Below are 14,611 nucleotides of genomic sequence, written 5' to 3'. Positions count from 1 at the left end.
TCGGGACCTTACACACGTTTGACGTGCTTTCGAAAAGGCTGCGGAAACTACCGTATTTACTCGATTCCAAGCACCCCCTTTTTTTCCACGATCGCGATGCCTAAAGTGAGGGGGGTGCTTAGATTCGAAAAAAAAAATACGACTCTAAGATGTGGCTCAGTATGCATAATATGCGCGTGTGTATGGGCATACAAAAAAAAAACAGCGTGTAAGTGCCGTAGCCTCACGCCATCCTTAAGCAATGTACCCTGGAGAGGAAACTGACTTTGTTACAAGCGGTCCTTGGTTAAGAGGGAGACGATTTTGCTTTATATGCAATGCAGTTCTGACCGCGAAGAAACTTTGAACAGAGCTAGAATTCAGATAAAGCGGTTTCGTTGTAACGCGAGCTTACTGTGTTTGGAAGCACGAACTTGCTTGGCTTGATTTGGTTTATCAAGTACAGCGCCTAACTATACTTTTTTGCTTTTTCTTTGTGCCTTCTCCTTCAGGGTCCGTACACAACTCCACTAGTCTCCGTATGCTGCTGGCACGTACACTGCGAGCGCTGCTGGCTCCAATCGCTGGTAAGTGCAGCTACTACATACACTAACGTAGACACGCCAGGACCAAGTGTATACAGTTGAACCTCGTTATAACGAAATATTACAGGGACAGTAATTTAGTTCGTTATATCCAATATTCGTTGTAACAGTAGAGCTAGAAATCGGTCCATACGAATCGGTAATCTGGCTCCCGCCAAAATTCTTCACACACAAAGACGCATTATTTTAAAATCTTCAAATCTACAGTAAACAAGCTAACCCTTATCTTTCTCCTTGTAGCTTTTCTAGCTCAATGAACCACAGCATGAAAGAGGAAATTACAACAGAACAAAGTTGATTTGACAAAACAGGCCTGCGTTCCTATTTTTTCGAGGAAAGATGCAATCTTTGTCTGGTGGCTATTCACAGCACTGAGCAAGATGGAGTTTTCCACCATGTCCACGAACAAGGGGGCCTTTTCTACTTCTAGTTTCGGACGCCTGGAGTTTTCCAAGTGGCTTCCCAGACTACTGGTCAAATATTTCTTTGTTATATGCAATATTATGTTATAGAAGAATAAATGTCAGTGAAATGAAGCGTGGCCAACCAAAGTTTGTGTTTAGTTCGCTATATAAATGTTCCTTAGAGCGAGGTTCAACAGTATCAACATACAGCGGGAAAGGCATGCATAAGTGCTACAGCCATGTGAGACACGAGCTTTTGCCCCATTCGTCAGTTTGTGAAGGATGCGGTCATTGCAAGACAACCAAGAAAATCGACGAGAGGGATAGTCTAACGGAGATGAATACTGTTATTAATTTTCTCAAAACGTGATATCCGTGTTGTGCGACAGCCTGTCTGATATCACGACCAAAGTAAGCAACACGATAATGGTGACGAGGAATAAATTGGTGACTGTGATAAAGAAGACACTTTGTTAAGAGAACACGCTGTGTTCAGCTGCAGCCCGGTCTACAGCGCGCATTGAAGCCTTTCGTCTCTCTCCGTCTGCCAAATAGGCTCTCAACGGACGGGGATCCATAAAAGTCGCAGGATCTCCTCCGTAAACCGGTTTTTAGGAGTACGGGTCCTCTTCCGTTGCTGTCCGTTTTGCAGCAGAGAGAAAGAATAAAACCGGCCTAGAAACCGTGCGCTGTATACTCGTCTTTAGAGTTATTGCAACTTCGGTTCACTAAAGGCGAATTTTTGTTAAAAGTGGAGTTGGTCTGCTTTCTATACGCTGAAAAGGGGGTCATGAAACGTGAAAAAAATTGCCTCGAAAGCGCGTCATCCCTATTTCATATTTGCCGCGCTTTCGAGGCGCTTTTTCAAAGAAAGTGCTACGAATTGTGCCGCGCCTCCGCCAGATGGCGCCACGGGTCCCGCGACCGAGAGAAGACGCAGTGAAACATCCCCCTCGCGAGGGGCACGATCAAATGCAGAGCATTTCCGGGGGCGCACGACGTTAAGTAGTTTGCGTTAGGTTAACGTTGTTGCACTTGTGGCAACTGCTGACGAGAGAGCGCTCGTCAGCAGTAATTTGAATGAGTCAACGATATAAGGCGCGTTCGTAGCGTTCCATTCTGTGTCGGCTTTGTGGCGCAATGGGTAGAGCACCATGTACATTGCGTTCCGCCCGCCGGGTCGAGGGATCGAAACCGGGCGTCGGATAGTATTTTTTTTTATATAGTAGGGAGGGGTGCGGTGCGGACTACGGACGTCAACGCGGGTAACATCGTGAGTTACTGAAATGCTCTGCATTTAATTGTTATAGAGCGATTTTGTTGTAACTAGCGTCTACCGTATACTGATATTATTCTATCTACCGATTAGAAGTGCGAAACCAACCCTTCAATTTATTTCGTCCTCTTCCCCTCTCTGCTTCGTTCGCAGGGCACGAAAAGGCTGTGTCCCCAATGCGACGCGGTCACGTGCCCGTCCGACCTTCGGAAGATACACCTCTAGAGGGCGCCCCGTACACCGCCGCCTCTCCGAACAGGGCTCAGCGTCGATACGTCCACGCAAGAGAGGAGGCCCCCCACACCATACGTCATGACGGCGGCGACGGCGCGTCTCCTTCAAGAGACGAGGAATAGTTAAATCGAGAGCGACCCCCCTCGCTGGCGCCGCTTCGTCGGATTTAGGAGTGCAATGATTTTTTGTCGTCGGCTGTGCTCGACATGTTCTACAGCGCCACCCGAAGTGGGTATAGTCACACGTTTTTGAAGGCATCGAGATCTTGTGCACCGAATTTTGACAATCCGGCCGTTGCGAAGCTGAGAAAGGACTTGGGGAATTGGTACATTTCCGGCAGCCCATCACTGGTTTTCTGTATGTCGGAAAACATCCTAATGCGCCGTAACTGCATAGCTAAATCATGCCCCTGGTACCTTCTTAAAGGGACCCGGCAACACTTTCGATTAGCGCTTTCACTCTTTCCTTCGCCCCTGAAACCACTGCGAAAACTACAGCACGGAGCGGCATAGTGCGTTATTTGCTCCACGCACCAGATACGACTTCCATTTCTGCTTTGTTTTTGTGGCCTTTTTTTTAAGTTGCTATCGAAAAGCGTTCATTGCTGCAACCGGAGGAAAACCGGCCAACAGCCGCTACATGGTCTCAGTCGCGTAATTCAAGCGGTCGAAGAACGTCAAGACCGGAAAAGAGAGATAAATCTTTTGAGCGAGTTTCCAAATTATCTGATGGCATACAGCCCTAGCTTTTCGCTGAGGTACTTTGCTACCCCCCAATCTAAGTACTGGGTGTGCTGGGTGACTACGCTCTACAAGCATATAAGATTTCCAAAAAAGTTGGAAAAAGTGTGGCAGGGTCCCTTTAAAAGGCGGAAAAATACGTTTCCCAACTTTCCTTCAGTGATGTTGTATGTTCACCGAACTCCATTTATTTCATCTGACTACGTACATTCCTCCACGTTGTGTTCATACGTGTGTACTCGCAACAGTTGTGTGACCTTTTCCTAGCTAACTCCACTGCTGCGTGTCCCTCCATGACGCTATGGCTATAAACGAAAAACAAAGTTATAACGATATGGAAAAACAAGAATGCACGCAAAAGGGAACATTACCGAGATAGTATGGTTTCAATTAACACCTACATGTAACGACTGTCATTTTTTTTTTTGTCTTCGGTGCACAGATGCTCGATGTCGATTTTTAGTGGTGGGCTGGAAGCCGCTCAGTGCCAAATGGCCTCCCTTTTCGTTCGTTTCCCGAGGCGATTACGTCCGTTTCGCGAAACTTGTTGTACATAGGGTGGGTTCGCCCCGCCACCCCTACCGTGTTCCTGTTTCCCCCTTACTCCAGAAACACTCCTCCCTCATCCCAACCCCACCACCCCCTCCTTTCCCCATCATTGTTCGTCACATGTTGAGTTATTTAAGTGCGCCCGCAGCGTTGGCGTAGGCGCCAATAAAAGAACGACGGTTCCTTTTTTGAATGGTGACTCCCTGTCTAATCTCTCGCCAGTGTTGTCATGTCGCCACTTCGGCTGACCGCACGAGGCGTGAAAAAACTGTGGTTGATTACTCTGTCATAGGAATCAGTAAAACACGAAAGTTAAATGTGCAGCGAAATCTGCAGCTGAGCATGATTTGCGGGTCGGCGGCTGTCTTGTGGGTGTGCTTGGCGAGCGACGTCCTGCTGGCGGGTCACTTCGGCAAAGATGTACTGGCATCGCTTCTGTCACAGATATGACGTCAGTGAAATCTTGGGGTATCGTGGCATCAAACACTTTCGCGTTAAAATATAAAACCCGAAAAATAACAACCATAAGTAGAACGTACTCCTCAGTGCTAAAGGTTGCTTCCCCGCAAGAAGACCCTGTGTGCAGGGGTGCACCCTTTGCAGGCCACTTGCTTCGTTGTACTGGCGTCACTTCCGTGACGAATATGACGTCAGCGAAATATTGGTGTATCCGAGAATAAAAAAACATTCGCCATCTCCACGAAGTGAATGATGATGAGAGGGGCGAAGCTCCAATGCTTATCGGTAAGAGCGTGAAACATTCGGCCGCACATCATATAAAAACTCGACACGCCGAACTTTCCACCGCTCCGTTGACAAGCCCGTCGACGACGTCGATGTTTGCGGTGGTTATGTAGGGGTTGTTTTGGACGATGAGAATCTCCGTGGGTAAGTTTGCGAATTCGGTGTGTGACATTTTAGCCACCTTAGCCGTCGCCTTCTGCAGAGCGTATTGTATCGTGTACCCCCGGTACGTGTCTTCAGCTCGTAGGCGACGAACGACCTCTTCTTCTTCCTCTTCTTGTTTGGTAGCAACGAACGCGTTGAACGTTTTGACCTCTTCGGACAATATTTGGTTGGCCAATCCCTAGGGGGATCCTGCCACAATCACCATTAATGTGCCGTGCCGTATACAGCAGCAACGAGGGACGGAACAGGGCCCGAGCAAGAGGAGCTTCGCCCCTAAAACACTTTCGTGTTAAGAGCACGAACCGTTTGAGTGAGTGAGTCAGTCAGTCAGTCAGTGACTGAGTGAGTGTGACAATCGACGGACGAAGAGGCAATAGACCCGTGATCGCCAACATCAACTAATCGCCTGATGTCTCCCTCGTGAAAACACCCCGTGATAGCCCGGAAGCTGCTCACTTGGAAACTTCCAGTGGATCATCGGTATGGTCGCTCTTCATGTATTCGATACCATTTCTTTTTCGCGAAGTTTGTCTAAGCACCAAATAACTTCTGAAACAAGTTTTTAGATGGGGTGCAGCAGGAATTTCAGGTGTATTAGTTTCTGGAAACTTATATAAGTCGTTTATATTTTTATATACAGAAGCGTTACCGCAAGATTCTCCCCTAGAATTTCTGCCCATGTATTTAAGGAATGCTACTGCTAAAGGCTTCTTGATTGCTGAAGATCTGCTCAGTTAAGGGTTACTTTAATTGTGAATTTAGGTTTTCAGGATGTACCTCTCGTGTAAGATATCGTGCGGCGCCAACCGTTCACAGCTACGCAGCACACCGAAGAGTGATTGATTATGAGGTTTAATGCGCCGACGCTACACCTAGGCTATGCATCGCGCAGAAGTGGAGGGCTCCAGAATCAGGATTAATTTCGACCATTTGGGGATCTTTAACGTCCGCCGAAATCTGGACACACTGGCGTTTTCGCTTTTCGCCTCCATCACAAATGCAGCCACAGCGAATACCCAATTAAAGAAACCCTGCAACCCTTTCGTTAATTTTTTTTTTGAAATCTTAATTGCTTGCTGAACGTAGTCACCCAGTACTTAGATTAAGGGGTCGCAAAGTACATCATCCGAAAATTATTGCTCTATGCCCATCAGATGGCTTGTAAACTCGCCCAAAAGATTTTTCTCTCTTTCTTGGTATTGACGTTCCTCGACGGCTCAATTTACGTCACTAAGGCCATGTAGCGGCTGTTGGCTGGTTTTCCTTTAGTTGCAGCAATGAACGCTTTTCGATAGCAACTTAAAAAAAGCCACTAAAACAAAGCAGAAATAAAAGGCGTATCTATTGCGACGAGAGCAAATCCCGCAGTGCCGCTCCGTGCTGACGATCACTATAGCTTTCGAATCGCAGTGGTTCCAGACGGGAAGGAACGAGTGAAAGCGCTTATCGAAAGTGTAGCAGGATCCCTTTAAGAGTAAAAAAAGCGATATGTCAAATTTCATTTCACCTTACACTGGAAAGCGAGTATACGGTCGTATACATGTACTGCATACTGAAAGTCCCCGTCGCACCCCTTGTTTCCGCCTCGACCTTCAAAGTCGCAGAGCTGCGATCAGCTCGTACTGTTGTAACAGCGCGTGTTCGAGCAATTTGCTTCACAAACCAATCAAAGGAGATAAGCAGTGCACCTACAACTTTGTAAAAATTAGCAGTGACATAGCTCGGCTATGCCAGGATATACGTAGCGTGAGCTAAGGTTCAGCTGGTTATTCTTAAGTTTCCTGGTTGCCTACGATTAGTTGATTATCATGCTTAGTGCTGCTAAAACGATTTCCAGTACAATCCAGTCCAGTCCAGTCCAGTCACTGCTCCTCGCACATGCGTATCACGGCTGTCCAGGATCCACGCGAAACGGCTATGAAGCGGCTCCGGCTTAGCGTCAGACTTGGCTACTGCGCAACGGAGGCGCACAGCTGGGCACGTGCCGGCGCCAGTGCGTCGGCCGCGGTTACGACGTCACTCCTCTGGAATGCGCAGACCGGCGAATGTACAGACCCAATTCTCTACACACCCGTACTCCAATTGTATTAGATTTCCAATCCAATTTAATCCAATCCAAATCCAATCCAATGCTCCTCGCGCTTGCGCAGCACGACCCTTCAAGGTCCACGCGAAACTGCTCAACCTCGTCCAGTGTAGCTTACGCTACAATAACTGGATAACACTGGACAACTGTTTGAAAGATGGCAACAACCCATTACGCACCGGGCAGACAGGTTGATAGGCGTTGGTCACCCAAAATGGCCATAAAGGCAAAATTCAACTGTGTTCATTTTGAAATGTTCAGTTTAAGAGAAGTAGGATTCGGTAGCTCTCTCAGCTTCCTTCCAGCCCGAAAGACATTTTTTAATCGAAAAAAAAAAACGCAGGATGATGCGGCGAACTTCACCTTCTGCATTTGTTTGCGTATGTTTTGTGGCCAGCGCCTGGCCGCGCCCGGCTGTCTTGCCAAAGTTACAAGTGAAACGTGCGTTTAAGAGAGAGAGAGAGAGAGAGAGAAAGAGAGAGAGAGAGAAATAACTTTAATGGGAAAGGTTGGTAATCCTAGGCGTCGCCCAAGAGCCCTTAGGCTCTAGCAGCGACCTCGGCCAGCTGGGTGGCCCAGACTTGATCCGCTGGGTCGTGGCTGAGCAACACGGTCTCTCATTGTTCCGCCTCAGTGATTCTGCGCGCAGGTGTAGCCGCCTGCGGGCAGGCCCATAGCATATGTGCTACATCTGCCCTTTCTTTACATTTGGGGCATTTGTCGGAATGTTGCCCTGGGTATCGGTAGCTATACATAACCGGTTCGGATACGAATTCGTCTGTAGTAGTCGCCATGCGACGGATTGCCTCTTATTGAGTGATGGGTGAGCGAAGAGGGGGGGGGGGGGGGGGGGGGGGGGGGGGGGGGACGGCCCCGTTCCAGGTGGTAGTGATTTATGTCCCTGTAGGACACGAGCCGATCCCTGCTCGACCATCGGAGCGAATGGGCGAATGTGGTGTTAAGGTCGATGCCAGCTCGGTCAGTGAATCCTCGAGCAGCATCGTGCCCGCACTCGTTCCCGGCCAGGCCGGAGTGGGCAGGTGCCCATATTAGGTAGATTTTGCCGGTCTGCGCATCACGACGGAAGCCAGATTTAAGGATTGCGAATGCTTCTGGGGAGATTTGCCCTCTCAAAAAATTTATTATTGCAGATTTGGAATCACTGATTGCATATTTTATTTTTGCGGAGGCCGTCATTGCCAGTGCTATGGCCGCCTCTCCTCCCACTTCCGGTTCGTTCGTGCGAATCGAGCCGGAAGTTTCAGTCGCTTTTCTTTGTATGTCGCGCAGGCTATCTCATTTGGTAGGCATTCCTACCAAATGAGATAGCCTGCGCGGCTATCTTATTTTATCTAGAGGCGGCAGGGTGACACACTCTTAAGAGTGTGCCACCCTGCCGTATCTATATAGAATGTCCCGCCAATGTTCTAGATCTGATTAGCTGGTTCTTGAAGGTTAACGCCCGAACATAAATGCTCCCAAGGAAAGCACTGCGGCCTCCGACTCTCCGACGCCAGTCTGCGCAAGTTACTTCGTTGACTGTTTCTACTCCGCTGGTATTTTGATTGATTGACTGTAGGATTTAACGCGCCGATGCAACGCAGGCGATGAGGCGCACCGTAGTGGGGGGCTCCAGATTAATTTTGACCACCTGGGCGTCTTTAACGTGCTTGTATTTTCTATAAGTTTTTGTGGAGCACAAGTTTGCTCCAATAAACGTTATTCATCCAAGAACCCCGCGTCGTCCTTGGCGGCGTGACAGTATATTGAAATTTTTTTTCAAATCTCCCGCGGCAGGGACGTAATAAGGACAGGAGTGACGTATTATGGGCCAACACTAAAAGAGTATAGTAATCGGCGTGCTACCTTTACGCTACCACCCAAGTGATACGAACAAACGGAACTAAAAGCCCTACTGCAACCGCCCTGTCATATTTCTTGGTGGTCGCTGAGGACCTCCTATCGGTCTCCAATTGGTGGTGCGTTTTGAGGAGCCCTTCGTGGTACAGTCGAACCACGTTATAGCTAAGTAGTATCGGGACAGCGAATTACTTCGTTATATGCGATACTCGTTATAACAGTAGAGGTAAAAATCGGCTATACCAAATGGAGAATCTGGCTCGCGCAAACATGCTTGATACAAAAATGTTTTTTAAAGGCTTAGAACCTACTATAACCAAGGTAACCCTTATCTTTCTCCTTGTCGCATTGCAAGCTCAATGAACCGAACATGAGTACGTGAAAATACAACAGAACATAGTTTAGTGTGCAAAACAGGCCTGCGTCCTTATTTATTTGATGGAGGATGTGAACTTCATCTGGTGGCTTTTCATAGCACGGAGCAGGATGAAGTTTTCCGCAGTGTCCACGAACAAAAGGGCCTTTATAGTTCTGCAGTTTAGGAATACGGGAGGATTTTCCAAGTAGCTTCTTAGCCTCCTGGTAAAATATTTCTTCGTTATATCCGATATCGCACGCGGCTCTTACGGTTGCAGTTTCGTGATAAAAAATAAGTGCCATTGAAATAAAGCGTTGCTAACCAAAGTTTGTATTTTGTTCGCTATAGCCGATATTTCGCTTTATCAGTCTCCATTATAATGAGGTTTAACTGTGCTCGCACTTAAATAACAAGTAGTACGTGGAGACAGCTTCTATTGGCAACGTTTCGTAAAAAGGACATATACGAAGGTGTAGTTTTCCTTAACTCCTTTTCGTAGTCAGAGCAGATGCTTTACACGAAGCCACTTTACCTAATGCAAACCTTAAAGCAGTCAACTTAACCCACGTGCCCCAAAACCTGCGCCCCTAGCCCACACGTCTTTGCGGTAAAGTCAGTAATTCGGAATGTCGGCAATTCTTATGGCCCTGCCCGCGCGTCCCTAGCCAACATGTCCCTGTCAATCGATCATTTTACGAGGAAATGTGAAAATCACACAATTATTGTCGAACTCCCCACCGCACTCTTTAGATCACTCCCCTTCGAAATCGCATGGCGCTTGTAACAAGGAATTCGATTTCAGTCATTTTTAACCCCTAAGTGGTTTTTATGCGAACAAGCTTTCGTAAATTATCAGCTCAATGCGTGTCTCGATTACGGCGTCCCTAATGGGGAAGGGGGGAGAGAGGAGTAAGAAACTTTAATTAGCAAAAATAAATTCAGCTCTGTGCGCTCTGTGCGCTCGGTCAACCAAGTTAATCGGGTCGTCAAGGTTCGAGCTGGATAACATGCTCTCTCACTGCTCACGGGAAGGGTTGGGAGTGGGGGAAGGTCGGGGTTTATTTATTTATTTATTTATTTATTTATTTATTTATTTATTTATTTATTTATTTATTTATTTACAGAATACTGCAAGCCCATTTAAGGGCCCCAGCAGGAGGGGCAAAAATGTAACACTGCACACAGCTGTACATAACCAAGAAAAATAAAAATATACATCATTAGAAGACATGGGTCACGGTTGAATATGATCAAGAAATTCTACAGAGCCGGTTAACGACTGAGGTAGGCAGTTTCAGTCGTTTGTGGTTCAAGGAAAGTATGAGTATTTGAAAATGTTAGTTCTGGCGAAATACGCGTGTTAATGAACGAGTCTGCCGATGGCGTGTTTGTCTTGTGGTCAGCGGTTTTAAATACAAGTCACGGTTTACTGGCAGCTTGCTGTTATTCAAAAGAAAAAGAAATTTGAGCCTGTAAATTTTACGATGCTTTCAAATATGGGTATACTGTTTTCTTTCATAAAGTTTGTGGGGAATCAGTTCTTCGATACTTCGAGTAAACAAAACGGACCGCTTTGCGCTGGATTAGTTCGAGAGCCTCGATATTTCTTTTTGGGTATGGGGTTCAGACGATTGATGCATATTCCAACGTGGGTCGTATAACAGTCAAATAAGCTAGTTTTTTAACAGTACAAGGAGCATGCTTCAGTTTGTGTCTCAAAAAACCAAGTTTACTAAAGGAGGACGCGCAAGCATTAGAAATGTGCTTATTCCAGCTGAGGTTGTTGGCTAAATTGACACCGATGTACTTATATTCAACAACCTCGGCTAGTGCCTGGGTACCAGATTGATATGGGAATGGCAAAATACCTTTTTTGTTACTTACTCGCATAAAGACGGTTTTGTGTTTGATGTCTGTGTTTAACTTCATCTTTCATTGCTCGCACCATGCAAAGATATTATGGAGGTTAGTGTTTAGCAGGACCTGGTCATCATGGGAAATGATTTTATTAAACGACGCACAGTCATAAGCAGGGTTTCATTCGCACTCCCATACGATGTGATAGAGAGCGCCTGAATTGCCGCAAAACGCACTCCAGGGAGTATTGCGTTGGGAATAGATGATTCAGTCGTACTTGGTTTGGGAACGTGCTCGTTTGAATTCATCGTAACGTGTTTTCCAGCATTTTAGACAAACTGGGTTGGGTGGGTGGATCACCAATTCCAATTCTTACTCTACCCAAGTACTACGCGTGTCCCTCATAAAAAAAGGCCGTGCGCAGCCAAAAAGGAGCCACGCAGCCGTTGTTTGCGCCGCTCCTTCTCGCCCATCGTCTCAAACTAGTTTCCAATCTGCGCATGCGCGCTTTCACTGTACTTAGAACACATTCTAGGGAGGGTAAGGAACCTGGGGCGGTATTCTTGTGCTTTGTCCGTTTTGTGTCCCTTTAAAAAGTGTCCGTTTTGAGAAAGCCCTGATTGGCTAATAGCGAACACCCGGATGTGACGCTATGCAAGCACGGCGGAGCTATGAGCCGCTGCTTTTCGGAGCCACCCAGGAGCAGGCGATTTGGAGCAGACGGTTTTTCGTCCCATTATTGTTGGTTCGCTGGCGGAACAATAAACACATAAAATATAGTTTAAAATAGGTTTAGTGGATTAAAATATGTTTACAAGAACAGTTGCGCAAAAGTCAACCCAAAGCCCGCCTACAACTGGGAGTACGTCACAATAAAACGGACGCAAAACGGACGTTTTCAAAGCGGACAATTACGAGACCACCATCCCTGATCGGTCTGCCAAACCTTCTGTGTCCTTCAAAAAAAAAAAAAAAAAAAAACGCCCCCTCCAACTTTTTGTTTCGTACACAGCGCAATGCCCCACGTGAAAAACCAGCGCCCCGACGCGAGGCAGTGAAATTTGCGGGGATCGGACCCAGTCCGGATGAGAGGAGCAGCGCCCGTTCCCCCTGGTGACCGATGTGCTAACATCCGGGATGACCGCGGCACTCCCGCGATCGACTGTGTACCGCAGCCCGCCGGCGAATATCTGTTTACGACAGCTGAGGGCCCTCTTACGTCGTCGTGCTCGGGTTGGCAGGTCCTCGGGCACCACTCCCTACACCATCCACCGTGTCGCTTACCTTGATTCATAGTACACGACATAAACGGGAAGATAGCGAACAGAAAAAGTACGATTGCCTCGTAGTGTCTATATATTCTGCCCTTCCCTCGCCGCACCTCCTCTCTTCGAGTTTCTACACCACGCCTTTTACGAGCCTTTTGGGATGCTAGCTTCACCTTCTCTTCCGCTAAGGATCCAATATATCCGCCACCCAAACTGCGCAAACAAACTAATGGTGTCAGTTAAAGCTGTGACGAAACAACCTGTTTATGACGTCCCGTATGTCGTTAAGCGTCAACCCCCTTACCAACAACAGACCCCTTTCCGAACTGCTTCCTTTGAAGTTACCTTGTTTCACCTGTACGCGATTTTCAGAAATCTTAGGCTCCGCGAAGGGCAATTCTCTGTGCTACGCGATGTACATTCAGGGGTGGCGAGCACATCTTCAAATTTTCTTACTCTCAGAACAATATATATATATATATATATATATATATATATATATATATATATATATATATATATATATATATATATATATATATATATATATATATATATATATATATATATATATATATATATATATATATATATATATATATATATATATATATAAACAGTAAACAAAAAGCCGTGGTATTCCTTGATTGATTGATTGTAGCGTTTAACGCGCCGACGCAACGCAGGCGATGGGGCGCACCGTAGTGGAGGGTTCCTGATTAATTTTGACCACCTGGGGATCTTTAACGCACGCCGAAATCTCGTACACACGGGCGTTTTTGCTTTTCGCCTCCATCAGAAAAGCGGCCGCCGCGGCCGGGAATCGAACCCGCGACCTCGTGCACATCAGCGCAACGCCTCAGCCACTGAGCCACCGCGGCGGGTACCGTGGTATTTCTTGACGCTATTGACTTCGTATTCTTGACTTCGTATTTCGCTTGTTGCTAACTAACCTTGAGGCAGATTTCTTTTGTTGGAAATTGTAACCGAAAGCATATATTTTATATTGCACGGTTTCCGTACGCTTGGATGGCTTGTTCACGCATGCGGTTAAAAAAAAAAACAAAGCATGTCCAACAAGAACGCACCTCTTTCCTTCACTGGGCACAGACGGCTCTTACATCTACACGCCCCTCTCCGCCCATGGGGGGTGGGGGGGGGGTGGGGGGAGAGGGAGTAAGGAAGACGACATCACTCTACCCACAGCATAACATAGAATAATTGATTTTGAGTCATTCGACCATTTGAGTCTCAGCATCTTTGGTCATTTGAACCTCCGGAATCACTTTACCTCTTCAGATCTCCTAACTTCTCCGTTTTCATGAATTTCTGGATGTCTAGATCCTTTGAATCTCCTGACTTTTCATTTGTTTATCTTTGAATGTAAATCATTCAGTCGCAGGCCAGAAACGTAAAATAGTTGGGAGGCAGTGCTGCCCGTTTTAAAGCACAGCTTTACTACTTTTGTCCAGCGATTTCGTGGAGGATGCGCAAATGACCTTCTGACCGGAGACACGCCCCCGGCGACACACCCGTCGAAGCGCATCGCGTGATTCGCCGGGCCCGCTGTTGGCGCCTGCGGGCGCCGACAGTGGTCGCCACCGCCGCTGCGGCCGAGCCAGCTAACCACCCCTGCAGCCTCCCATGCATGCGAACCTGGGTCGTTTCGGGCAACGTGACTCGTCTCGCGCCCGGCCAAGAGGAACGGTGCGTTCGCCATGAATGAACGCCGCGTTCGCCCGGCCTCCCTTCTGTGAGCGTTGCACGGAACCGAACGGCTTTGAGACGCGGTTTGCAATACAGCTAAAGAAAAGGTTAACCAAGCGAAACCAAGACTCAACCAGACTAAGCCAAGCTTTTGCTTTGCATATCCAATGTTAGCGGAGCTAAGCCGCAGCGTTTTTTTTTATTAATTTTCCCGCGCTCTCAGAAAATAAAAAAGGGGCGAACGCTAATAGGGCACTGTGGAAGCGTAAGCCAGTAATTACAACGTGCTGTTCTCCTAACACCGTGCTATACGTATCATAACACCGATAATACATACATCTGCTGTTACAAAATCAGTAGGTCATCAACCCTACAAAGGCAGGACTCGAGTCGCCGCACGCTGCTTGTGTTTTACAGTCAAGTTCTGCTGTGAATACCCACTGTTTATTAACGAGAAGAGAAGAAAAAAAGTAGTTTGAAACGCAGTGTCTAGAGTTACGTCAGACGGAACCCAACATTGAAAACCAAAGTTACGTCCGACGGAACTTTACGCCTATGTTCTGAGTTACGTCCGGCGTAACCCAATATCGAAAACTAGAGTTATGCCTGACGGAACTTTAAGCCAATGGTTTGAGTTAGGTCCGGTGGAACCCGGAATAGAAAATTAAAGTTACGTCCGACGGAACTTTAGGGCAATGTCTTGAGCTACGTCCGGTGGGACCCGGAAATGAAATCGAAGTTACGTCCGACGAATTCCACAGAAACAATTAGAGGCCGAA

The 14,611-nt window shown here is 47.1% G+C and overlaps 1 protein-coding gene across 2 annotated transcripts in view; it reads left to right on the top strand.

Annotated features, from left to right (window-relative positions):
• LOC144161910 (uncharacterized) overlaps positions 1–2,618 on the top strand; it is a 79,384-nt gene extending 76,766 nt beyond the window's left edge. For both annotated transcript variants that reach the window (XM_077692467.1, XM_077692466.1), the window contains 2 exons: positions 492–566; positions 2,418–2,618. In XM_077692467.1, the coding sequence (XP_077548593.1) occupies positions 492–566; positions 2,418–2,489 (147 nt within the window). In that variant the 3' untranslated portion in view covers positions 2,490–2,618. The remainder of the gene's footprint in view (positions 1–491; positions 567–2,417) is intronic.
• The last annotated feature ends 11,993 nt before the right edge of the window (positions 2,619–14,611 follow it).

The sequence above is a fragment of the Haemaphysalis longicornis genome, unplaced genomic scaffold (genome assembly GCF_048455015.1).
Source record: "Haemaphysalis longicornis isolate Haplotype H1 unplaced genomic scaffold, Haemaphysalis longicornis Haplotype H1 scaffold_12, whole genome shotgun sequence".
In the NCBI taxonomy this organism is placed as follows: domain Eukaryota; kingdom Metazoa; phylum Arthropoda; class Arachnida; order Ixodida; family Ixodidae; genus Haemaphysalis; species Haemaphysalis longicornis.
This window is presented reverse-complemented; position numbering and strand designations above follow the sequence as displayed.